A 23,907-nucleotide genomic window follows, 5' to 3' on the forward strand; every position below is an offset into this window, starting at 1 on the left:
AATGGGTCAGGCAGACGCTGGGTCAATTAGAAATGATGGTAATCAGCCTCTGTGAAAACAGATTTAAGAAGAAAAGCAACTGGAGGAGGCTGTGACCCAGTGGAAGACCTGGAGGAGGGAAGGGCCCTGCTCCCAGGCTGGAGCAGCCTGTCCTTGGAGGGCTGCACCCCGTGGAAGAGTGACCCACACCACAGCGGTTTTGGGAGGACTGTGTGCCTGTGGGAGGGACTCACGTTGCAGCAGGTATGGGAGGATGGCTGCTCATGAGATTTGGACCCACTCGAGAAGTTCATGGAGAACTGTCTCCTGTGGGAAGGACCCCATGGTCTCACAGGGGAAGGACTCCTCTCCCTGATCCAAACAGGAGAAAACCTTGGGTGATGAACTGACCAAAACCCCCACACCCTGTCCCCTGCTCTGTCAGTGGGAAGGAGGCAGGGGCTGGGGGGAAGAAAAGGTGGTTTTTTAGGGCTTATTTTACTTCTCTTTATCCTCCTCTGATTTTGGTAGTAATAAACTCACTTTGTACCTGCCCTTGGAGAGTTTTCTCCCAGTCCTTATCTCAACTCATGAACGTTTTGTTATTATTTTTTTTCCTCTCCTCTGCCCAGCTGTAGCAGCGGAGGGTGAGTGAGCGTCTTTCATGGGTGCCTGGTGTTTATTCCTCCACAAGAGTGGAGGAATAAAAACCTATCACACTTCAGAACGGCCCCCCAGGTTAAAATGCAGACCTGGAAAATCAAGGAATAGTGATTTTGGTGTTGCTTTCCACAAGGACAGCCCTTCCGGGGTGCAATCTGCTGCATTCCCATGGATGGAGTGCCTCGGGATGCTGCAGGATGCACCGACTCCACTGGCAGCTGCCAGAGCAGGAGCAGGCTGGTCTCAGCTAAACGACCAGCACCTTCTGGGAAAGGTGTTCACAACTCACTGTGTCAGCTCTGGATGAGCAAAGCGAGATTTATTTGTGTTTTAAAGTCTTTGCTCTAATGAACATATAAAATATGCATGAGTGGCGGCAGGAAAAAGGAGCAGAAAATTTTATTTTTAGGTGAGGAAAGCGGAATGCAATCCCCAAAACATCCTTTTTCTCCCCCAATATATTTTCTAAACTGAGTCCTGTCTGGATTACTTAGAGACGAACAGATCTGTGAAGAAGCAGGGTCAAAGACACATTTTATGTCCAGATACCAGGAAAAAGCTGTATTTTAGGAGTGGCATGGAACACAGCCTGTTCCTGAAACCTTCCTGATTTATCGATGGCCTTGATTACCCTTGACAGCAGAGTAGGAGCTTGAGCACAGCTGTACCCCGGTGTGCTGCTCCCCTGCCACTCCACGGGGTGACGGAGAGCAAAAGGCATGAAAACCAGACAGGATCATTTAAGCTTTTCTCCCCAAACATCTTCCCAGGCTGAGAAGCGAACCTGTTTCCCGGTTCAGAAAACCATTTCTGAACTTTGGCTGCTGGACGCCAGACAGAGGGTGCTCTGGTGGATCCAGCCTTCCAGACCTACTGGTTTTGCCGGTTTTCCCCTCCACTGCTGCGATGCAATTTCCTTTCCGCGGCCATTGGAATTGTGTTCAGTAAAATGGAACAAATCTGCAGAAGTCTGCCTGGAGAGATGCCCAGAGAGCGAGCAGCACATGCTCCTGGGGGACAAGTCCCTCTAGGGTCCATCTTCCCCCACAGAGGACATCCATGGAGGTGCTCCACCCCAGGCAGAGCCTGGCAACTCTTCCATATGGAAACATCCTGGGGACAAGAGGGGTCAACCCACACCAGCATCCTTCAGCCAACTCATTCTGGGGTGAATCCTCCATCCTAACACCTGCCACCAGCCCCTTTTTTGGGTCCTCTCTCCCCAGAATCCTTGAGCGCTTCGAGGACTGCCAGCTCTCAACCTCCATCCAGGATTTTTCCTATCCGTGACTTCTGTGCCCACAACTGCTGCGAATCCCTCGGTTCCATTAATTCCTAAGTGGCTGGTGTGAGAGCAGAGCCCAGAAAAGCATTTTCCATGCACCTGGATGGGCTGGTGATGAGATAATGATTTACAGGGGGTCTGACAGTACCAGAAAGCACAGGCAAAACTAATTCCCTTCATTTGGCCCCATACAATTGCACTCGTAAGTGCTTATTGCGGTGACAGACAACACTGGGAAAGTGTAATTTTCTTCTGACGAGGAAAAAAGAAGAAGATAGGGAAGGAGGAAGGTTAAAAGAAGGTTAGTGAGGAGGGAATGGGAGCCCTGGGGAGAGCGGAGCAAGAGGGTGGTTGGAGCACAAGCTGTGATGACATCAAAAGTGCCAGCGAGGCAAAAAGCTCCTCTCCCGAGGAGCCAGGAGGACGGGCAGCCTGACTCTGCCCCATCCACCACCTCGCCAGCCGGGCTAATTAATGTCCCTGATTTACACCGGGGAGGTGGAAGGTGAGGCCAGCTGGATGGCTTTGCTGGCAACCGAACATCATGGAGAGATAATGCTGGGCAATGGAGCAGGTTAGTTGAGCATGACAGGGAACATGCTAAAAAAAAGCCAAACCACGCACGCTCAGCGTATTTAATTTGAGATCTTCACCTGTTTCTGCATTACCAAGCTTTTTCCCCTCTAAGGGTAAAAAGGATGCTCAGATGGTCAAGCCCCTGGGGAGGCAACACAACACACACTCCCTCCGCAGAGCGATGCCGAGGGCTCCGAGAGAGTGCACGCCTGCAGAACACCCCACATCCCACCGAGCTGTCAGCAATCCCAGGGCGCCAGCTGTTTTCCTGTGGCATTTCCCAATCACTGACTCATTTTCCCCCCCAGCGTGCAAGCATCCATTCCCGCAGCCCGGGGAGGAAAGGCATCTGGCTGGAAGTTTCTCGGGGTTCCACCTGGAGAAGCAATCAAATGGCTTTTACAGCTCTCCTCTCCTGCCTGGAATATTAAAGCGGGATTTGCCCAGTGGAGCCTGCAAAAGGGCAGGATGGAAACGTGGGTCCACATCTGTACTTTTATGAGCTGTCACCAGCGCAGACCATTTCTAAAAAAATCCCACTTTTGTGCAGCTAAACTCTGGGAGAGCGGCAAGAAGAGGAAGCCTGGATAACCCAAAGGATTAACTGAGCTGCAGCATGGTGTGGGCACGCAGCACACGAATCACACAAAAATACCCACGGCCTGGCTCTCTGTCCATCTGCTTCCCCCAAACACAAATATTTGGGATGTGTCCTTTTGTCCCACCAAGGGCCATCACATCCAGCCTTCCCTGCCCGCAGGCCAGGCCAGCAGAGCTGGAGACAAAAGCGGGGAGCTGGCGAGCAGTTCTGCTCTCCTGGGCAAATCTGCAGGAACGGGCATGTCATCCAATTTGTTCGGGAAACAATAGCAATGTTTGACATGTCATCAGGATTGATGGAGCAGAAATTTACATGGGAGAATTCAGTTTTAAACAGCTCCATGGAGCTTCACCGGGTAATGGTTTAGACATTCATCATCCGCCAGACCCACTCAACGACTCCTTAAACTGCCGGAGATTAACTCCACTCACAGCAGCTTCAGGGAGCACGGCAGCAGGAGTCGGCACGGGCTTAAAGAACCAAGAAGAGCCCTTCGAGGTGGCTCAGATCCCCCACGGAGCCCCTGGGATGGCAGTCCTCCCCCCAGACTGTCAGACAGGGATGAGCAGCTGGAAGTTGGTTGCAGGGGTGAGCAGAGCACCTTGGAATGACGATCAGGGCTGGCATGTCCTGCCTGGCTGAAGAGCCGAACTCTTCCCACCTTTCCCTCAGCACGGTGCTGCCAGAGCAGGTCCCAGCTCTGTTTGTTCTCCTTCGCCCCCTTTGTTTTCCCTCCCTCACATGCACAGAGCAGGAAATAAAAATTGATGGGCAACAAATTGCTTTGGCCAGGAGCTCTCTGCTTAAAAGAGCTGTGGCAGGAAAGCAATTACAGGACGTCAAAAAGCTGTCAGGCTACTGGAGTGACCGGGCAGAGCCTTGTCCCTGCCTGCTCCCCTGGCTTGCTCCAGCAAGATGCCTGTGGCTCGGGAAAACAAACAGAAGGAGGATTCCCATCTGCTTCCTAGTTTTCTTTCGGTTTTCTAGGAAAGTGAGGATGATGTAGCTGCTGCTTGGGGCTGACTGGGCAGCCGCGGGCCGCTCAGACTGTGGTACAGGAATTCTAGGGTGGGGAACCGTGCCCTGGCCTCCTACTGATTTTTGGAGCCACCAAAACCTGCATGTTTTAAGTGGGCAACCATCCAAACATCCCTTCCTCCAGGCAACCTCAGGTCCCAGGGGAATAACAGCTAGCTGCTGGTAGCCACTGGGACTGGGATTTGATCTGTGATTTGGAGGAGACAAATGCGAAGGGCCAAGGGCATCCATGAGATGCAATCACTGGGCTGCGAAAGCCGAATGGAAAACCAGCGGAAAACCTGCTTAAAGTTATTACGGAATGACTTCAGTCGGAAAACAGCTCTTTTGTCAGCATTGCCTGGCCCGGCCGTGCTCTCTCCCAGGCTTTTAGAGGGAGGCTGCCTGGCGGGAGGCGGCAATCAGGCGCGAGCAGAGCCGGGCTGGCCGGCCCTGGAGCCCGGTGGCTCCAGTGATTAGCCGGGAAAGAGGGAGTGGGGAATCAAGGCAATGCCGGGCTACCACCACCTCCCCAGCAGCTCCAAACCCTGCCCAGAGCCAGGCAGCTCAATCGGCGCTAATGACCCCAGAGGGCTGCACTGAACCTGGCTAGGGGGGAAAAATAGTCAATCAACCCCCCTGGGAACGGCAGAGCTTTTCCCCACCTCTCGTGCCAGCCACCAGGGAAAACAAGAGCCTTCTTGATTGTATTTTATAACAGCAGCCCCTGCAACATCAGCTCCACACAGGCAAGGTTAACACTTGCCTGGGCAGCCGTGATTTAGCGGGCAGGGATGTACTGCAGCCAGGCTGCTGGAAAGGCTGGAGACAGGGCTTTAAAGCACCACCTGACTGAAGATGGCCCGCAAGGGAGACAAATGGGCTTTTCCAGCGTGGGTTTTCACCGGTGACACCAAGACCCGTTTAAATGCCCACGGGTTTTACTGGAGCTGGGTGCCCACTCATGAACCACATCGTTTCATATTCTCTTGCTGTCCACCTAAATGGCAAGTGGCACAACTCAGCAATTAAATAACCCCACAACTGCCCGGCTTGATGTCTCAATCACTTCGCTGTTGGGTCTCTAACAAATTTTACAGCCCAGCAAAATGGAAGAAATTAAGGTCAAAGTCTGGTGGAAGAAATATAAATTCTCAACAATCACTAAAGTGTTTGCAAGAGCTCTGGGAAGCTGGTCATGCCACCCACCATCTGCAGCTGCACCTCACCCAGGTGAGAGCCCCAGCAGGAGACAGGGGATAAAAACAACAGAGGAAGGATGGGCTGAAGAGGTGGAGATGGACATGAACATGTTGCATCCCAGCCTGGAGAAAGGGAATGGCAAAACCCAACTGATTTGCACATTTAATGGCTCCAAAACACCCAGTTCAGGTAAATGACCCTCCTCTTCACACACCAACCTCAGCGTGTCAGCAGCACAAGGTCATCTGTCCAGGGGTGACACTGTCTGTGTCACAGCATCACTCACCCCCTGGATGCTGTGCTGATTCCCACAGAAGACTTTTGCTCGAGGAAACACAGCCTTGGATGCTTTGGGAGAGACGTGGGAGCTGAGGGCAGATTTGAAAACAGATTCAAATCCCAGGAGTGTTGGCTCTACAGGAACACTACAGGTGTAAAAGAATGAGGAGTCTGGGAGAGGATGTATCAAGGTGAAGACAGTGATGGCCCTAAAGAGACTGCTGAGAAGGAGGTGTGAGGCCAGGGTGTTCACATTGCAAAGAGCACCACCTTGGGAAAAATTCACCCTTGAACTCCCAGCCACATCCCAAATCACCAGGCAAAGCCAGCAGCAAAGGAAAACCACCCAACCCCATCTCCTGCTGGGAAGAGGGGAAGGCATGGGGGGGATCCTGCTGCCTGGCTTGTGCTTTGCAGGATGCAATTTGGACAGGAGCAGGGCTGCATTTGCCCCCTGATTTTCTTTTCCCTCTCATGGGCTGAACTGTTGGGGCTTTTTCTCTCTCTCTCTTTTTTTTTTTTTTTTTTTTTTTTTTTTTCTGGTTGGGCAGGGGGAAGGGGCCCGGCTGTGATTTTGTTTTGTTTTCCCACCTCTGTGCTCTTGCTGTGCATTTTTCCTGACAGCTCCATCAGGACAGGGAACGGCTGCACAAGCTGCAATAAGTGTCTCTCCCTCTCTCTCCTCAGTGCTCGGGCTGTCATGATTCCTATTCCACCCCATTTCAGTCTCATGGATTGATATTTAGATTAAAGAGATAAACACAGCCAAAGAGCACTGGGCCCTGACAGAAAGACGAGGACTTCAGATCTGTCAATCACGCCTGGTAACTCCCTCCTCCCCTTCCCTTTATTTACGGTGCTGACTTGATAAGAATATTTAGTGGGAACAAGGAGCGCAAGCATATTTTTATACTTGTAAAAACCCAAGGAGCACACAGGAAGAAGCCAAGCCATTCATGTTTAACTTTCCAGGCAATTTGGAATCATCTGCTTTGATTATTTAACTCTTTACTGTTTCGTGTGTTTGCAGTTTTCCTCTCCTCTTGCAGATAAAGGATTCAATTTTCTTTTAAGCGGCTGGGAAATTGGAAGAGATTTTGTTCTGTTTAAGCACAGCTGGATATGGAGCACTGGGGAGGGGGGGACTAAGAACAACAAGATCAATTAAGATGCTGACGGGGAGGGAGAGCTGTGTGGGCCACGGGTGGGGAGAAGGGCTGGAAGGAGGGACAAGCCCAGGCTTGGAGGACATCAGAAACGTCCAGCTGAGAGCTCTCCAGCCTCCACGAGCTGCTGCTGGGCCATGCTTTCATATTCCCACCAGTGCCCTCTGAATGCCCTCCTGCGTTCTTGGATCCCCTCTGCATGTCTGAGACTCAGCAACACCCAGGTTGCCCCACGACATTTGGCTGGCAGTCCTCAGTTACCACCACCCTGTCCATTCCTCCTCTGCAGCAAGGACATTCCAAGAGATCTTCCATTCACATAAAGCGGAAGGAAAAGAGGAGGCTGGCCTGGGAGTCCTCCCAGTGCTTCCCCATCCTGTACTTCCACAACCCACACAAAAAGGCAGAGGAGGTGCAAGTTACTCCTAACGCAGGTGTGGCAGACTCCCTGCAGAGCAGGACACAAACTCAACCCCCTGAGCAACATGTAGAGGGTCAGTCAGTTGAGAAAGGTTGAGAAGCCCTGTGCTGTCCTCATGGTGGCATTCCTGCCGACCACCATGGGATGATGGGCTGCACCAGGCTCTGGTCCCAATGCTGCGAGAGCAACCCAGGTGCCACCTGGGAAGCGACAGGGGATGGTTTATCCCACACTGATTCCCCATGGAAGAGACTCTAGATGCCTTCTTATCCATCCATTGATTTGCAAGGTATTTCCCCACCACACTCCCTGCCTTCAACGGCTGCGTCCTTATTCCATGCAACCTTTCCAAAATCAGGAGCAGTGTGGGATTTCCCCGGAGGCTGATCCACAAGTCACCATCACCACGTGAGAGAGAAACTCAGCTCAGGGCGAGCCCCTCACCCACCAGCACCTCAGAGCTGCAGCCTCTGCTACTGCCCTTGATCTCCAACTGCTTCTGCCCCTCTGTATTCATTTGGTCTCCAAGAAAAAGGGGAAGGAAAAGCTTCGGAGATCACCAAGAAACAACAGCCAACAAGATGTCTGGGGATACAGAGCGCCCGTGGCCAAAGGGAGGCCGGGATGCAGGGTGGGGCCAGTACTGAAGGGAGCCAGAAGAACCCCCAAAGGCTTGCAAAGCCCCATTCCACTCACATCAGGGCCTGGAGTGGGACAAACCCAGAGGGATGCAACTCTCTGGGCATCCCACAGTTGCTCTGGGATGGCTGCAAAGCAGCGCGATGGGATGCGGGAGCCCACAGACCATGGCATTCCCTGCCAAACTCAAAGGCTGATGGCTGATTGGGAAGGTGATTTGCATCCTAAAGAGCTGTTTATTGATGTCTGCAACTCTCCTTGCCAGTGTGGGAAAAGTACATTATTACTTTCTTGTTGACTGGCGTTTACAGCTGGCTGGAAGGAAGGGGAAAGAAAATCAGGCCAGGATTGATTTTCCCATCCCCGACATGAGGCCAAAGAGAGATCGAAGCAGCAGAAGAAAACTGACAGCTGGGTGGTAAAGGAGAGGAACTTTGCCAGCCAAATTAAAGGTTGATTTAATGAGGAGAGTAATGGAAGGTTAATTAGCACATTTACTTCATTAGGTTCTTACTAACAAGGCTTCTCCCGAGGAAGTGCAGCGGCAGGGAGGGGGAAGATGAGAATCCAGGTGAATGGATGTGCTGGGGATGACGTTCAGGGAGGGAGAACCCATGGAGGGCAGGAGAAAGAGACTGCCAGGAGCGTGGACCCGTATGTGTACAAATATATCGAATGCACACACATACATAAGGACACACAGGCTAATGTATTTGCCAGAAAGGCAGGGACACCATCTCCTCACATCCTCCGTCAAATAATCTGAAAATTTTAATCCAGGTTTCATTAAAAACCAGGGAAAGTAGTGGGGATTTTACACACAAGACTGCCTTAGAGATTCAGGTTATCAAACCCCGAGGGCACGCAGTGCTTTTTTTACCTGCCTGGCCACATATCACAAGATACAGAGAATCATTCCCGTGCTGAAATCGATGCCTGCTGGCTGAATCGGGCACCGCAGTGTATAATCTGAGGTCTGCTGGAGATGCTCCACTGTCTCTGAGGGTCTCCAAAAGATAACTCTGGAATGCCCACCAGCAGCTTGCCCAAAAGTATTTTGTGTGTGTCTGTGTATTTAAAGCTCTGAAAAGTCTCCACATCCATTTCAGACTCCTTGAGGGTGGTTGTCATCAGGAGAAACCCAGCCCCACCCCAGCCAGAGGTGTTTCAGGGCAAGGAGGATACCAGGACAAGGCAGAGCACGTCACCTCACAGGGATTTGGGAGGAGGATATCCCACAGAGAAGGAAGTCATTGACTCAGCAAGAACTTGGGACAAATAGCTACACAAACCATCCCCGAGAGGTGCCGATGTGGTTTCCAAAGCATGACTCCTCTATCTGATCCATGCCTGACCCGGCTGGAGTCAGGGGGAGCTGGCAGGAAAGGATCAGGAACAGCAGGGGCTAATGCCTGCCGGGAGATGCTTGTGAGGGGCTTGAAGGAGATCAAGCGGGCGATTTGTTCCCTGCAAGCCCCTCCATGCCTCCCTGTCTCCATCCCAGCCGTTTTCCAGGGTGAGATAGCAGATGAGGACTGGCAGCATCCCCCCAGCTCGCTGCTGCCTGCCAGCCAGCTGATGGAGCCCACGGCCACTGATCCCAGCCTGTGCAGCCAAGCCAGACCGGGGCAAATAAAGCGGAGAGGAGGGATCACGGAGCTAGGATTACTTTCCACACTTCCCTGGAGAACCATTTTTCTCCAGACACTTCAAGGCAAATCAAATGCATTGTTGTGTTAAAAACAAGTTACTCTTGGCTTGTTTGGGCTTTAATGATTTTGGTTATCGGAGCTTTTCAGGAGGACTTTGCTGTGCAGATCTGTAGAGAACGAGGAGCTTAAGGAGATCTCCCGCCCCTTAATTCCCGCCTCCTGCTGGGTCGTCTTAGGCCCCTTCCCCATTCTCCAGGTCTAGCAAACACATCGGCAAGGGGAGCACAGCTTGTGGAGGCCCCTGGCAGCTGCTGGCAAAGCAGCAGTGTCTGAAGGCGGGTTTGGAGGGGCACTGTGCTCTCTGCTGTCACACCCTGCAGCCCTGCAGTGAGGCAGGACCCCGAGACGCCACGGGCTCGGTGCGAACACGGGCTCGCACCTTCCCGGAGCTTCCCAGCCAGGCACCACCAGGGAACAGGAGGGGATGCCGGGCTGAACTGCCCCCTCCTCTCCCTGTTGGAGGGAGCTCCCTGGACGCTGGGCTGGGTCTTGGTGACCTCAGAAGCAAGGCCATGTTTATGTAGCTTCTTCCACCCAAAAAAACTTTCCAGCTGAAAGCCCCCTCCTGCTCTTCCCCTGGCCAGGTCGCAGAAGAGCTCCTTGGGGGAGCCTCACCAGAACGAGCACAGGGGACTGCTTCCAAACCCTCCACGCCTGGGAGAGGAAGGAGCAGGGACCTGGGCAACGATGTCTGAAGCCAGCGCAGCATCAGCCCCCTCCCCTGGGCACGGAGCCCTCAGATCTCCCTTTCTTCTCCTGTCCCAGCTGAGGTGCTGAAGGAGGGCTTGTGGAGCAGCGGCACCACTCCCAGCTGCGAGCAAGGAGGCAGCCTGGAGCAGGATGGTGGGTAACAGGCTTCTCCTGCCTCTGGACTCAAGGACCTAAGGATTAGCAGATGCCCCTGCCCACAGCAGTGGAGTTGGAATTAGGTGACCTTCAAGGTCCCTACCAACCTAAAGCATTCTATAACTCTGATCATGGCCTCAGCATGGTCCTTCCCCAGAGCTTCCTATCCCAGAGCCCCACATCCTCTGTCCCGAGCCAGAGCAGGCACCACACCTCACCACACCTCTCCGGGGTCCATCCTCCCAGCCTGCTCCTACTGGGAAAGCCAGCACCCATCCCGAGCCACTGGCCACCAGGCAGGCAGGACCTGGCAGGGTTGTCAGAGCCCCAGTCAATTCAGGGTGCAGTGTATGTTCTCACTGCCTCGTTCCTGGAAGGCATGAAGTTATACTGGCTGCCTGCTTGCTCAAGAAGTGTGAAATTCTTTCTCTGACCTTTTCTGTTATGTTATTAAAAGGCTTCATGGCCAGTTGTTTCAGAAAAAAAAATAGTATTTCAATATCTGCTGGTAGCTGGGGCAGAACTGGCCCATCTCTTCAGGATGAGCTCTGCTCACCTCCCAGCTTTGCTCCTGCTTCACAGAAGGTGTTTGCTGCTGTGTGGGACCTCCAAGCCTTTCCAGCCTGCCTTTTCCTGGCACAGCAGAGTCTGGGGCAGGGGCAAAAACAAAGTTTCCATTGAGAGAGGCCTCTAACAACTGCAGAGCCTGGACAGGCTGCTTGTCCTTCAGTCGTCACGGACGTGCAATGGCCATGTAACTGCAAACAGCCACGATTTATGTGACCCAGAAGCTTTGGCTGGAGTAAGGAGCCCTTCACACTGGTCTCTGCAAAACTGGAATCTCTGGCCTAAGAGGTTTATCGCATGCGTAAACAATCATGGAATCACTGAGGCTGGAAATGGCCTCCGAGGTCATTGAGTCCAACCATGAACCCAGCACTGCCAAGCTCACCATGCACCCACAACCACATTTATGGGGTTTTTGAACACTCCCAAGGATGGTGACTCCACCAATGCCCTGGGCAGCCTGTTCCAACGCCTGACCACCCTTTTCACTGAAGAAACTTTTCCTAATATCCAATGTAAACCTCCCTTGGCACAACTTGAGGCTGTATCCTCTTGTCCTCTAACTGGTTAACTGGGAATAGAGCCCAACCCCACCTGGCTGCATCCTGCTGTCAGGGAGTTGTGCAGGACCCCCTGAGGCTCCTTTTCTCCAGGCTGAGCCCCTTTCCCAGCTCTCTCAACTTGTCCTCATGCTCCAAGAGCATGGAGGCAGGAGAGAAGGCTTCCCTTGGGCACATTGTGGGCTCCCTGTACAGGGCAGGAGCTGTTTTCCAATGGAGCCTAGACTCTCCAGATGCTCTTGTGCAAGCAAATGACCACCTGAGTATAAACAAGAAATGCCTTTTAGGGACAGAATTAAACAGATGGATAAATGGACAGGGAGATGGAGGGAACGCTAAGCAGAGAGCAAACAAAATCTTAGAGGGTGGACAAGGCTGCGCCGTGCCAGGGAAGCGGCTGAGGTTTGACTGGGAATCCACAGATCCGAGCCCACTCATCCCTTGGCAAAAAGGGAAAGAGGCAGGGAGCAGGCAGCAGCTCTGGGTCCCTGCTGGCTGCCTGCACTCGGGGTTGTTTTACAGTTGATTTATACGTGTAACAGGCAATGTTTCTCTGCTGTCACCAACGTTAGGAGCTGAAATGCTGTAGAAACAAATGGCCATTTGTCACCGCAAATGAAGTCTACTTGCTCTTTCCTTTTGCCTTTCCCTTTCAGCTGGCCACGCTGAGGGCAGCCTGGAGAGGGTGGCGTTGAGGAGAGCCTTTCCCCTCGCCTACACACGGCCCATCAGCCACAGCCAAGGTGGGACAGCCAGGATGAACTTGCTGGGAATGGGCAAAGAGCCCGGGGGCTTTTGGGCTGATGGGAGCAACTTGTCCTCCTTCCCCACAACACTGGGCTTCCCTTGCTTCAGCTACGGGGGTTTTAACTGCTCGTCTCCCTGCCAGGAAGGTGCTGCAGGCACTGCTCTGTCCTGCCAGCTGTGCCTGGCCATCTCCAGCAGCAGCTGGCATGAAGCCTCCTGCCACCCTTCAGCAACCACTCACTCAGCCCACGCACACCCCTGTTCATCCCTGTTCATCAATGTTCTTGACCCCACAAGCCACCTGATTTATCCTTAGCACCCTGAACCCCATTGTCTCTCCGAACCTACACTTATTTGCACAAAGGAGCACAAAAAGAGGCGAGCTAACCATAGTCCCCTTCCATGAGGATGTCATCCAGCAGCCATCAAAGAAGTGGGTGTGCCATGTGGCTGGCCAGGCTTTCTCCAAAACTCCATCCCTAACCCCAGTGAGTGAATATCCAGGAATATTCTCAAGCAAGCGGGAAAGAAGGAAGAAAAGGAGAGGAGGAATTTATTAGCAAGGAAAGCAGGCTTTTTGTCTGCAGCACGTGGGCCAGGTGGAGAGACGTGGCACAACCAGAGGGCTGCAGCTCAAAGGCGAGCGGCCGCAGCGGGAGGAGCTGGTACTTTATGAGGGTCGTTAGAAGTTTGGGATCAGCTGGGAGGGCAATTTGGATTTCAGCGCTAATTGCATCCATTCTGATTTATCATAGAGGATTCAACTCCTGGCATTTTGTGTTCGCTCTGAAATGCTGGCATAGCTGGAAGTTGGGGAAAGAGGAGACGCAGTAACAATCTCATTGTTTAGTGTCTGACGGCCTGACTAGCTAAACATCTGCTTGAAATATTAATAACTGTCAGATGGGAACAGCTCGGGGGCTCTATACAGTTTCACACCATCTGCTTGTAAAGTAAACACACTTACACACAGGCATATACATCCAACTCTTTTGTCCTGGCTTTTATCCTCTTGAGTTGGCATTCCTGCACACATGGGAGACCAGGGGCTGCGTCTTGGGAGAGCAGGGGGACGAGGAGAGGGCATGAGGGCAGCTGGAGCAAATTCATTGGAGAGAGAGCCCAGCAAACTCACTCATGACTAACGGTAGTGGCAGTAACACACCCAAAGTGCAGCAGGGGGTTTGGTGCTCCCTGCTGAAATATTCCCCATCCCAGAGGAGCTTTGGTGCCTTTTCCAATGGTACTTCAGCACAGGGTTTTGTTGTGGCTCTTGCTGTGCCTCACACTGGCACTGGCATTGCTCTCATGCACCAGGAAATGAGTCCTCTCCATGGGGATTCCAACCAACCCAAAGAGGAAACGAGCCCTATGGAAACGCCCCCTGCTATCTATCACCACTACCTCTGCCCGCCTCTGTTCTGCTGCCAGCCATGTAATACCAGGCTCTGCTGAACAGAGCCATGCCCCTCCTTTTCCATCCTTCGCCCTTTTAATGGCGCGACCGACCTCGCTTTGGTGGAGGAAGATGATGCTTCCAAAGAGGGCAGTGGGAAAAGCCACACCAGGGGCACCGTGACCACTGGCATCGGTATCTGCAGATGAAATGCAGTGCAGGACTCTCTTTGAATCCCTGCTGTGGCAGGAAACACATCTTCCAGACAGCAGGAAAAGGGAAGACATCTGCTCCAAAACCCCACGAGAACTCTACACCCTGCCACCAGCATCTCCCAATGCTCCCTTCCCAGGCCAGCCCTTGATGAGGGACACCAGAGTGCAAGGACTTGGCAAAGGGAGCTGGGATGCTCCTACTCACGTGGACCTGGAGGACGGTGGTGCCCACGGTGGTGTTCTCCAAGAGGCTGACGTTGTAGAGGGCCTTGCTGAACACGGGCCGGTTGTCGTTCTCGTTGATGAGGTTGATTTTCACCCGCGCGAAGCCGACGTGGTCAGGGATGCTCTCGTTTGCGAAGAGCTGGGCAAAACGGGAAGGCAAGGGGAGGGTTGGAGGCACTGGGAAGCTTGGGAGAGTCACCTGTCCTTCTTTAGTGGTGTAAACAAGGCTCTCCTCAGCTCCCTCACCAGCTGAGCCAGCTCAAGGCAAACCACCAAGAGAGCTGGAGCAGGAGGACCGAGTGGGTTTTGGCACCTGATCAGTGCTCCTAAAACAAAGTTTTATGCTCTATAAAGCTTTTATGGCCCTGCTCAGCTTAAGCTCTTGCAGCTGAGGCTTCGGATGTTGGAAAGAGGAAGTGCAGAAGAAATCTCTTACCTACCTCCTTCTTTATTATAATTCCTGATTTTTTTGGCTGTTTTGTAGTGCTCCACTGTTTCATAGTGGGGACTACGACAGAACGGTTTGGGCTGGGAGGAACCTTTAAAGACCACCTAGTCCAACCTCCTGCCATGGGCAGGAATATCTTCCACTAGACCGGGTTGCTCAGACCTCCATCCAACCTGATCCTGAACTTCCAGCAATGGGACATCCACCTCTCTGGGTATCCTGCCCCAGTGTTTCACCACCCCCATGGAAAAAACCTTCCTTACTCCTAATTTAAATCAAGCATCAGAATCCACCCCCCTTGTCCTATTGCAACAGGTCCTGCTGAAAAGTTTGTCCATTTTTCTCCTGGGCCCTCTTCAAGTACTGGACAACAGAGAGGAAGATGTTTAATCGTCGGAAAAACTCTTTTTTCTGACCCAGAGATGGGGCTCCTGAGAGGTGTTTTCAAAGATTTTATTCCATTTTTGGTCCAATCAGAAGGATGAGACGGTACAGATGTTAAAATTCATGCCATCACAATCAGAAGCCAAACTATTTCCTAATTACAATACATTATAAGCGTTTTTTCACCTATCAGCTTTTGTCACAGAACACTGTAAATGCCTCAAAGCCAATCACCTATTAAAATACCCCACGTGGGTCTCGTTACAATACATCTTTCATAGCTCTATTTCTCCAAAGTATCTGGTCTGTTTGCAAGGTCATCATTTGAAACTCATTTCCAGTTCCATTTCTCTCTCAGCAATGTCTGTCCCATCCCACGGCCTTTCTCAGGCAGCACACTTTATCTCAGAGTTTGCATACAAATGCGCAAGGCCATGTGAGCCTTCTGTCAGGCTTTGAGAATTCCCTACAAATCCATTTCCGACATTTAATGGTCACGTTAGGTCGTGCTGAAAGCTGTGGCTGTCCCACGGAGCCCAGGGGTGCAGCCTTACCGAAAATTCGTAGCGAGGAATGGTCTCGAAGTCCAGCGGCACCGCCACACGGACACGGATGTCCGCCTTCCCCTGGATGGAGGTCGGCGAGATGATGAAGTGGTTGGAGTTGTTGCCCACCAGGTAAACCTCAAAAACGCTATTGGGTCCCTGAAAGAGCAAGGTTGGCATTTTATTTGCAAAATCTACATGCACATGAGAGGAGTGGGAACGCATCCCTGCGATGACCCCGTGCGGCACACGGAGGGGAAGTTGCCTTTGCTGGCTGAAGGTCCACACACCACATGGGGATTTCACTGCATCGGGCTGGGGGCACAGTGTGGGTGCCTCCCCCATGCAGAAGGTTTTTTCCAGTAAGGCAGCTCAAATTGGGAACTGGATAAACTCCTCCTCTCCCAAGACCCGGCCAGCAAAGCAGCAAGGCCACCAACTCACGGATGCTTTCGGAGCCCTGCCAGCAGAGCACATGAAAAGCAAGCTCAGAAGCTGCCAGAGATGAATTTCCAATTTTCCTTGAATGACCTCCCTCCTATCAGAAAAAGTGGCCAATTAAATGCACGAAGGGGCACTAATAGCAAAAGCTGCCTAAGTGTGACCGCTGAGAGCGGGTGACATGAGCAGAATCTCATAGAGCTCATGCGGAGCCCCACGGCAGGAGCAAGCCCTGAGGACACCCACAGAACCACACCAGGGCGTCAGGAGCCCAGCAGTGCTCTGCTGGTGGACAGCGGGAGCATCTCAGGGTAGACTGGCACTTTCCACGAGCTGTTTCAGTGCCAAATGAGGAAGTGAGGGGTGCTCCCAACACCCCAGACACACCCCTGGGAGGGAGGGAGCAGAGGATACAGAGAATGGCAGAAGAAAGCATTCCTTCCCAAGTTGTTTTGTCCCCTAACCTCAGCATGTCGATTTACAGCAAATGACCATTTCCCACCAGTGACAAAAAGCTTCTTCACGGAGGAATTTCTGCCCATCTCTGCTGTAGAGCCCTCAGGATCTTTCCCAGGGTCTGCACCCTCCCTCCAGTACACGAGAGCACCTTTTGTGGCAGCGAGATGCAAGGGACTTTCTTGGAAGCCAAAGAAGAGTGAGTTTGTTGGGGGCATGAGATAAAAGTTGAGACATCAAAAGAAATCCAAGTATTTGCAGGAAGAGAGCCAGGTGGATTAATTCCCCTCTAGCTGGGGAAGGAGATCAGCTCCAGATACCCACTATCCCTAATCAGCAGCCCCTCCAGTGCCTCATGTGAGGTCTGGAGAAGGGGGGTACAGCTGCCTCTGGGGAGGGCTGCTGCGACTTGCCATTTATATATTTATTCAGCTATTTATTTTTTTTGCCTCGGCCCCCATGCTGCTTTCCTTGCTCCTGGTTCCCGGAGCTTGCGAGCCCCCTGCGGATGCCTGAAAGCAAATCTGAATATTCAAATTGTTATCAGCTGCCCAGCAGAAGGGCCTGGCTAAGCCCAGCTCACAGCAAGGACCCCCCACTCCAGAGGAAGCCACAGGGAGCTGCTTACATTTCCCTCACCCCTTCCTGCCTGCTCCCGCCACCCAGAGCAAACAACGGATTTGAAACATGGCTGGGAAGAGGAAAAACAAGCGCTGCATCCCCGGGCTCTCGGAGGTCCTGGCATGCAGCAATCACAGCCAAGCACCATCACCTCCTTGCAGCGCCAAGGATGAGGATGAGGACGTTGTCAGTGACCTGCTTCACGTGCTCATTCCCCTCTCCACCCCCTCACCCCCAGCTCCCGCATGGCTCGAGTTTTTCCTCACCGCTGCAAACAAACCGAGTCCTTTGCCTTCCTTTAGAGCCACAAATTAAGGAGCAGCCTGCCAAAGCTCAGCAACCCTACAATAATAAACCTGTCTCCTCCTGAAACAAATTGACCCATAAAAAACAGGTTTTGGAGGGAAGTTTGCTGTCGCCCAGCGCTGGGATGCAGCCACACGTTTTCCAGCTCCTCTCATCCCATGCCAGCACTCGGGGCTTGCCCTTGCTGTGGCTCAAAGCTGCTGCCCACTGCCTCCCTCCCGGCAATCAAATCTCTCAGCCACTACCACAACCGATGGAAATTTCGTGTCGACTCAGCTAAAAGACAATTGGAGCCACAGTTGGGCACAATTACTGCTTTGTTCTCCGTGCGCGTGTTCCTCGGAGCGTGTAATCGGAGCTGCGCCGTGGCCCCGCTGCCACATCCACCTCACACCCATTCCCTGCGTCCAAAAAAGCCACCGCTGGCTGATCACGCAGCACTTTTGGGCAATTTGCTGACAGGTTGTCAGCCTGATATCCCTCTGAAATTCCAGGGGGAGAACCCTGGGCACAGGTAGGACCCTGGCAGGCAAGGGTGGGAGCTCAGGTGTGAGGGTGTGAGATGCCAGCAGGTGGGTACAGCTGCCACCCTAGAGCTCTGAAGCTTCAGGTGGGTTCTGCTCATGCACCTGCTGTGGATCACGGACAAAAACCTGCTCTTCCAGCTCGCAATCCACACTCAGGTGGCAGAGCTCACCAAGAAGCGGGAAATCCCTTCTCCCATCAGGAGGCTGGGGCAGCTGCATCAGCTGTTTCAGATGGGACTGAGGATGGATCATCATTTTTCTCGCTGCTTTTTCACCCACTATCCCCTGCTGGCTTCATCCATCACCAATGCTCCCACCCAGCCCCTTCCTTGTGGCAGCAGACCCAGAAATGCTTCAGGAATTACTCCACCTTCCAGCAGTCACAGCAAATATTTAGCATCACTTACCAGTGGCTACATGAGAAAACAAAGAAAAAAATAAAATAATCCAAATCTCTAGACAAGCTGACAACCCTTTCTCAACCCCAGCATTCCCTGAGGCTCATGGGTAGGTTGATCTCCGGCGATCATTTTCAGCACAAAGTGAACTAGACTTGGGAAAAGCAGCCTGGGAATCCTTGGTTTTGTCCTTTTCACGCTGCCTCAGTACAGATCTGCCCTTGGGTCCCTCAGTGCAATTTGCTTTTCCAAAATGGAGAGCCCTGCCTGCCTGAAGCACAAAATCCAGTGCAGCTCCAGCTTTCCTCCCAGTCACTTGCGAGGCACTTTCTGGGCTATTACCTACAACAAGCTACGGAGGATTTAATATTCCTCATTCTGGGAAGTCTACAAAGAAAGGGAAGAGCTGAGAGTTCAGGAGTGGATGTGAAGGAAGGGGAAATAAGAAGCTGCGGTTTTTTTGAAAGCAATTAGTGCCTTTTTGTAGGGCTTGGATAACTTGGGCCTGGCTCGAGGTGAGTCAGACACAAATGGTACTTGATCCCTCTGAAAACACAAGGCATGAAGGGGGTTATTCCCTGCACTCATTTCAAAGCATTTCATGCAGAACAGCCTCTACCTGCCTCTCTCCCACTGCCCAGCCATCTCAGGATCCCAGCACCCCTCTTCCTCTTCCCGGTGCCAATGACCCTTTTGAGGGCTCACTGGGCACTGGCATTTGTCCCCTTCATCCCCAAGGAACTCACTGGGCTGGCGAGCAATGCAGGATGCCTGGAGCAAAATGCTCCCCAACCCTCCCCACCCTCCTCCCCATGCTAGCAGCCCTATTCTCACATCTTTTTGTCCATCCTAAGTGTCAGTCCTTGCCCGCTCCCTCCCTCCTGGAGGAGTTTTCTCCTTCCCCACTCTCCCCAGGTTATCTGCTGAATTCCACACACGCCTGCACAGACGGGATCAATCCGAGGCTGCCTCGCCTTCAGCTTATCTCTGCTCCAAATGATTGATTTTCCCTCTTTAAGGGTAATTTGCTGGTGAATTCCATGTATTGCAAAAACCCCTGTGAAATCTAATTCAGCCCGACTGGCAGCTGGCACTTTTGGGAGAGAATACTCGTGTGCCGTCAATTCTCCTTTACAGTTTCTTGCCATGTAGATCATATTTATAGTGCTTGTGCCTGTCATATGCATATATATGCTCTGGATGAATCATATATTGCCACCTGCACACGGATGGGCACACAGGATATCCTGGTGGGGGTCTCTGGTGGAGCTCCGTGCAACAAAGAGAGAGAGTATTCCCATGGCCCAGGTTTTCCCCTCATTTTAAATTCCCCATTTTACCCTCCCCGATATGCTTATTTTAGAGAATTGTTTCAAAATGATTTTAAAATGTCAGGCTGAGATAGTGGTGCTTCAGACAGCTTCTGCCCTTTTCTTCCTCTTCACTCAACCGTGTCGAGGAAAATCAAGTGGAAGCCACGATGGGAGAGCTGGTTTCCCTGGCATGCCCTGGCAGAGCAGGCTGCTGCTCCCCTTAACAGGCATCCACGGATCTCAGAGCCAGAGGAAACGGGGGATGCCCCAAAGGATGCCTTGCTCCTTCTCCTGCACGGCCAAACCCTTGCCAGGTAGAGAACACCAGCATATCCAAAAAGGACACCCATGTCCCCCAGATCAGCCAGCCCAGCAGCAGATGAGCCCTCTGAATTAACACCAAGCTGCTCCACAGCTCAGGGCTCTTGTTCTCAACCTGGAAACAAACCTCGCTGTAAAAGCAGGTAAGTCAGTGCTTTAATCTTCCACCTCGCACACAGGATTTATCCCCACCCTGCCGAACCACCAGAATGTGAATGAGAGGAGAACCCAACCACAGCCTGGGGGTGTCCAGTTGAGTATAAACTCAGTCTAAACACTAGGAAACCTCAATGGGTTTTCATAAACAGCTCTTGAATGGCTTGGGAAGGCTGATCAAGGGTCTGCTCTCTATCTGGCAGGGAGAGAAACTCAGCTGCACAGCAATTAATGCGTTTTTCTTGGCTCATAGAGCCCGGGAATGGTTTGGGTTGGAAGGGATCGTAAAGCTCAGCTCATTCCAACCCCGTGCCCTGGGCAGGCACACCTTCCACAAGACAGGTTGCTCAAGAAGGCCAGATGAAAAACCCTGTGCCAAGCCCGTGTACTGACTTCTCTTTCAGTAAGTCCTGGAGAATGCAGAAAGGGAAGCCAGCACACGTGGCTGAACACCTCTTGGCTGCACCCCAAATCCACGTGCGAGGCCACCTCAGCTCAACTCCCTCTCGAGGAGCTCCCCATCCCACCTCACAGGCCCAGCCGGCTCCTCCTGGGACAGGACCACGGCCACGTTGGGGAGCGAAAGCTGGGGGTTTGCAGGGGCTGGGCTCCGAGGAAGGGCTTCTCCTTGGAGACACTCGCTTGGAACCCCGTCTGAGAGGTTAACGCCAGCCGAGCCGCAGAAAGGCACTTACAGCACAGAGGGAAATCCGAGCATAGGCTTTCAAGTGTGGTCTCGTGTGCCGCAGAAATGCATTTTTAAGTGCTTTGCTGAATCGTCTAATCTGACTCCTTCCAAAAGCCATCATTTCAGTTTGTGCAAAACGCACCAGAAGAAAGAAAGAAAGGCCCCAAACCCCATGGTTAAAAAAGGCTGTGTGGGCCTGGTTTTGAAAAGCCTTGTTTAACAGCCTTGGCTACCCACCACACGTGGGTGCTAAAGGCCAGACCCACGTGCCAGCCCTTTCCCCAGCTCTACAAAGGCACAGTGACAAGAAGGCTCCCCAAAACCACCCAGACCCGCAGGGCCCCTGCACGGGGCAAAGCCCAGCCGTGGGCTGCTCCCTCGCAGCAGCACCTCAAGCTGGAGGGCTAAAGGAGCAGTGCCTGGATTTTCCAGAGGGGCCAGAACCAGCCTGGGTGGCCTGGCTCAGGAAATAAACCAATCTGCCAAGGGACTCTCCCAGGACCTCGTGACATAAGTTGGGAGGCAGGAGACAAACTCGAGCGACGTGATCTTCCCAAAGACTCCAGTTTTGATTTCCTGTGTCTCAACCCATCTGCTCTCATTTATTTCTCCCTCTGCTTACCCTGGAGATGTGTATAATTCTCTTCTCGTTTCCCTCTGCCCCTTACACAAATGAGTCGTGTCATCTCCAGCATGAAGCCAGCGCTGCCAGAACAGCTTCTGTCAGCCACGTCCTCAGTCACATCCCTGCCTGAAGACCTCGGTCCTTGCCAACACATCCCCGCACCCCTGCATCCACGGAGAGACGAGGGGGCCCGGTGCCACCACAGCTACCTCAGATCCAGATGGTTTGTAAAACCCTCACAGCCCTCAGGCGGTACCTGAGCATGCAAAATATCGCTGTCAGGCAACTATCTAACCTTTCTGTAGTTTTTTCACTGAAAGTTGGTGGGTCTTCGGAGTTCTACAAATACTTCTCTGGGAAGCTGCAGGTGCAGTCCTACTTCTATCTCATACACATCTTTACACCACCTGGGCATCCTCTCCCTTTATTTCCCCCTCAAAGTGCTACCTTGACAGTTAACCCAGTTGCAAGCATCCATGAGAGGAAATAAGGAAAATCCATCACAGGATAATGCAGGGGAAAAAAAAAAAAGTAACCAATTGCTTATAACTTTCCTCCCTCCAGATATTCCAAGAATCAGCTCTCCTCTGCTTCTTATCAGTGAAAATAATGCCACGGTCAAAGCAATCCGTGCTAATATGATGGTCTCTGAAGACACGTACAGTAAAACTCCTTCAGACTCCCTTAGCACAAGAGATCCTCTTCTCTCAGCAGTTTTAAAAATTTCAGCCAATTCTTTTGGGGAAATCTCAGGAAGTTAAAGAAATACATCAAAAGAACAGCGTCTATTTTTTGCTGGTGTGATGGGGAAGGCAAGGCTATTTTTTATTCTCCCATTTTAAAATTAGCAAGGCTGAAAAGTGAATTCTTGAATGGGAGTCACTCCGGTAAAATGAGCTTTTAACCAGAAATAATGACAGATCCTTCATCCTGGTGGCACAAACAGAAGTGTTACAATGCCCTTCAAGAATGGATCTGCTGACATCTCTCAGCAAGCACGACAGCAGCTCTATTCAGAAACTATCCTAAGCATCTGTCATATCCATATCTTTATTAGCAATTGACATTTTCAAGAAAAAACAGTCTCTTTATCTGCTTAATAGCTCATCTGCACCTCTTCAGGCTGAACTCATAACTCCTGGACGGTGACACCATGTCATCAGTAGGTTATTAGCTCTGTGTTATAATCACTTCAGATGGAAAAAAAAAAAAACAACGGGATTTCTGGGTGGCTTGATGAGATGGGGTGAACTCCACCCAGGGATGGGGAACAGCAAATCCATTTCTCAGCCAGGAAAGGCAACTTGAAAGATGCACATTTTAACTGACCCACCAGGATTTCGGGGCATGGGGGGGATGTTCTGTTTCCCATCACCTGAAGCTTCAGGAAAACATTCTGACGATGTTTTGCCGTGATGCTGGATGGAGCTCTGAGCCACCTGGTGAAGTGGAAGCTGTCCCAGCCCATGGCAGGGGGGTCGGAGCAAGATGATATTTCAGGTCCGTTCCAACCCAACCCATTCCATGATGCCATTCATTCTGACAAACCCCCTCCCCTCCTCTCCTGCTCAGCCTGAAGCAGAACGGGAACAGCGGGAGCCTGCGGGCAGAGCCTTTCCGAGCGATTTTGGACAGCTCACCATGAGGTGTCAGCACTGGTTTGGAGCAGACACCCGGCAGCGTGGCAGGGCTGGGGGGTGACCAGCACACAGGAGCAGCCAGACGTGAACTGCACAAGTCAAATAATCAGAGTAATTGAAGGCTGGGAGCCCAAGGCTGGAAAACAGGCTGCAATCCCAAACACGGCACGGATCGGCGCGTGACAAATAAGAGCTCCGTCGACATGTGGGAGGAACAAGGCTCCAATGCTCCTGGCTTGTTTGCAGTGATGAACTGGCATCCCAGTCGTGTCCACCCTGAGGGGCATCTCCTGTCTTCCCTGTCCCTGGCAGGTCCACCCTGGAGCCCTGGAAGGAATTTTCCTTCCTCCTTTGCTAATCCAGACTGGCACAGCACGGCCTGACAAGAGCCCTCAGAAGCAGGCGGGGATCAGCCTCTCAGACAATCCTGTTTTCTGCCTCTCAGGGGCCGTGCAACCCTGGCTGCATTAGTGCCTGCACACTGGGGAGGGAAACTGGCCCTGGGGTACACAGCAAAGAGAGCAGTGGCAGCAGCGAGAGCTGAAAAAGGGGACGTTGGGACAGAAGCGTGCACTTCATCACGGGTACCTCAGTGACTTCTCCCCCGCCCACCCCGAAACCAAACCGGCGCTACCCCGCAAAGGAGGGAGAGGATACCTCACCTCATCCTTGTCCTGCACCTGGATGAAGAGGGGAAGGGCAAAGCCCACCTGGGCCAGCTCTGGGATGGCCACACTGTACTCGGAGCTGTTGAACTCGGGAGCGTTGTCGTTGACGTCGATGACCAGGATGTTGAAGGTGGTGGTGACGCTGGCGTTGGAGGGAGTGCGGTCATCGTTCAGCTCTGTCCCCTGCACGGACAGAAAACAGACAAGCCTTTGTTCTCCAGAAAGAATGACAAAAATGGTGTGGTTGCAGCTTTCTCTTCCTCTGCTTTGCCA

At 52.3% G+C, this 23,907-nt stretch overlaps 1 protein-coding gene across 1 annotated transcript in view; it reads right to left on the reverse strand.

Annotated features, from left to right (window-relative positions):
* Positions 1–23,907, reverse strand: part of CDH23 (cadherin related 23) — a 183,007-nt gene that overhangs the window by 61,074 nt on the left and 98,026 nt on the right. Inside the window, exons 11-13 of the mRNA XM_058421437.1 lie at positions 23,629–23,817; positions 15,484–15,633; positions 14,078–14,236 (exon numbers count right to left, since the gene is read on the reverse strand). Of these exons, the coding sequence (XP_058277420.1) occupies positions 14,078–14,236; positions 15,484–15,633; positions 23,629–23,817 (498 nt within the window). The remainder of the gene's footprint in view (positions 1–14,077; positions 14,237–15,483; positions 15,634–23,628; positions 23,818–23,907) is intronic.

Source organism: Hirundo rustica, chromosome 8 (genome assembly GCF_015227805.2).
Source record: "Hirundo rustica isolate bHirRus1 chromosome 8, bHirRus1.pri.v3, whole genome shotgun sequence".
Classification (NCBI taxonomy): domain Eukaryota; kingdom Metazoa; phylum Chordata; class Aves; order Passeriformes; family Hirundinidae; genus Hirundo; species Hirundo rustica.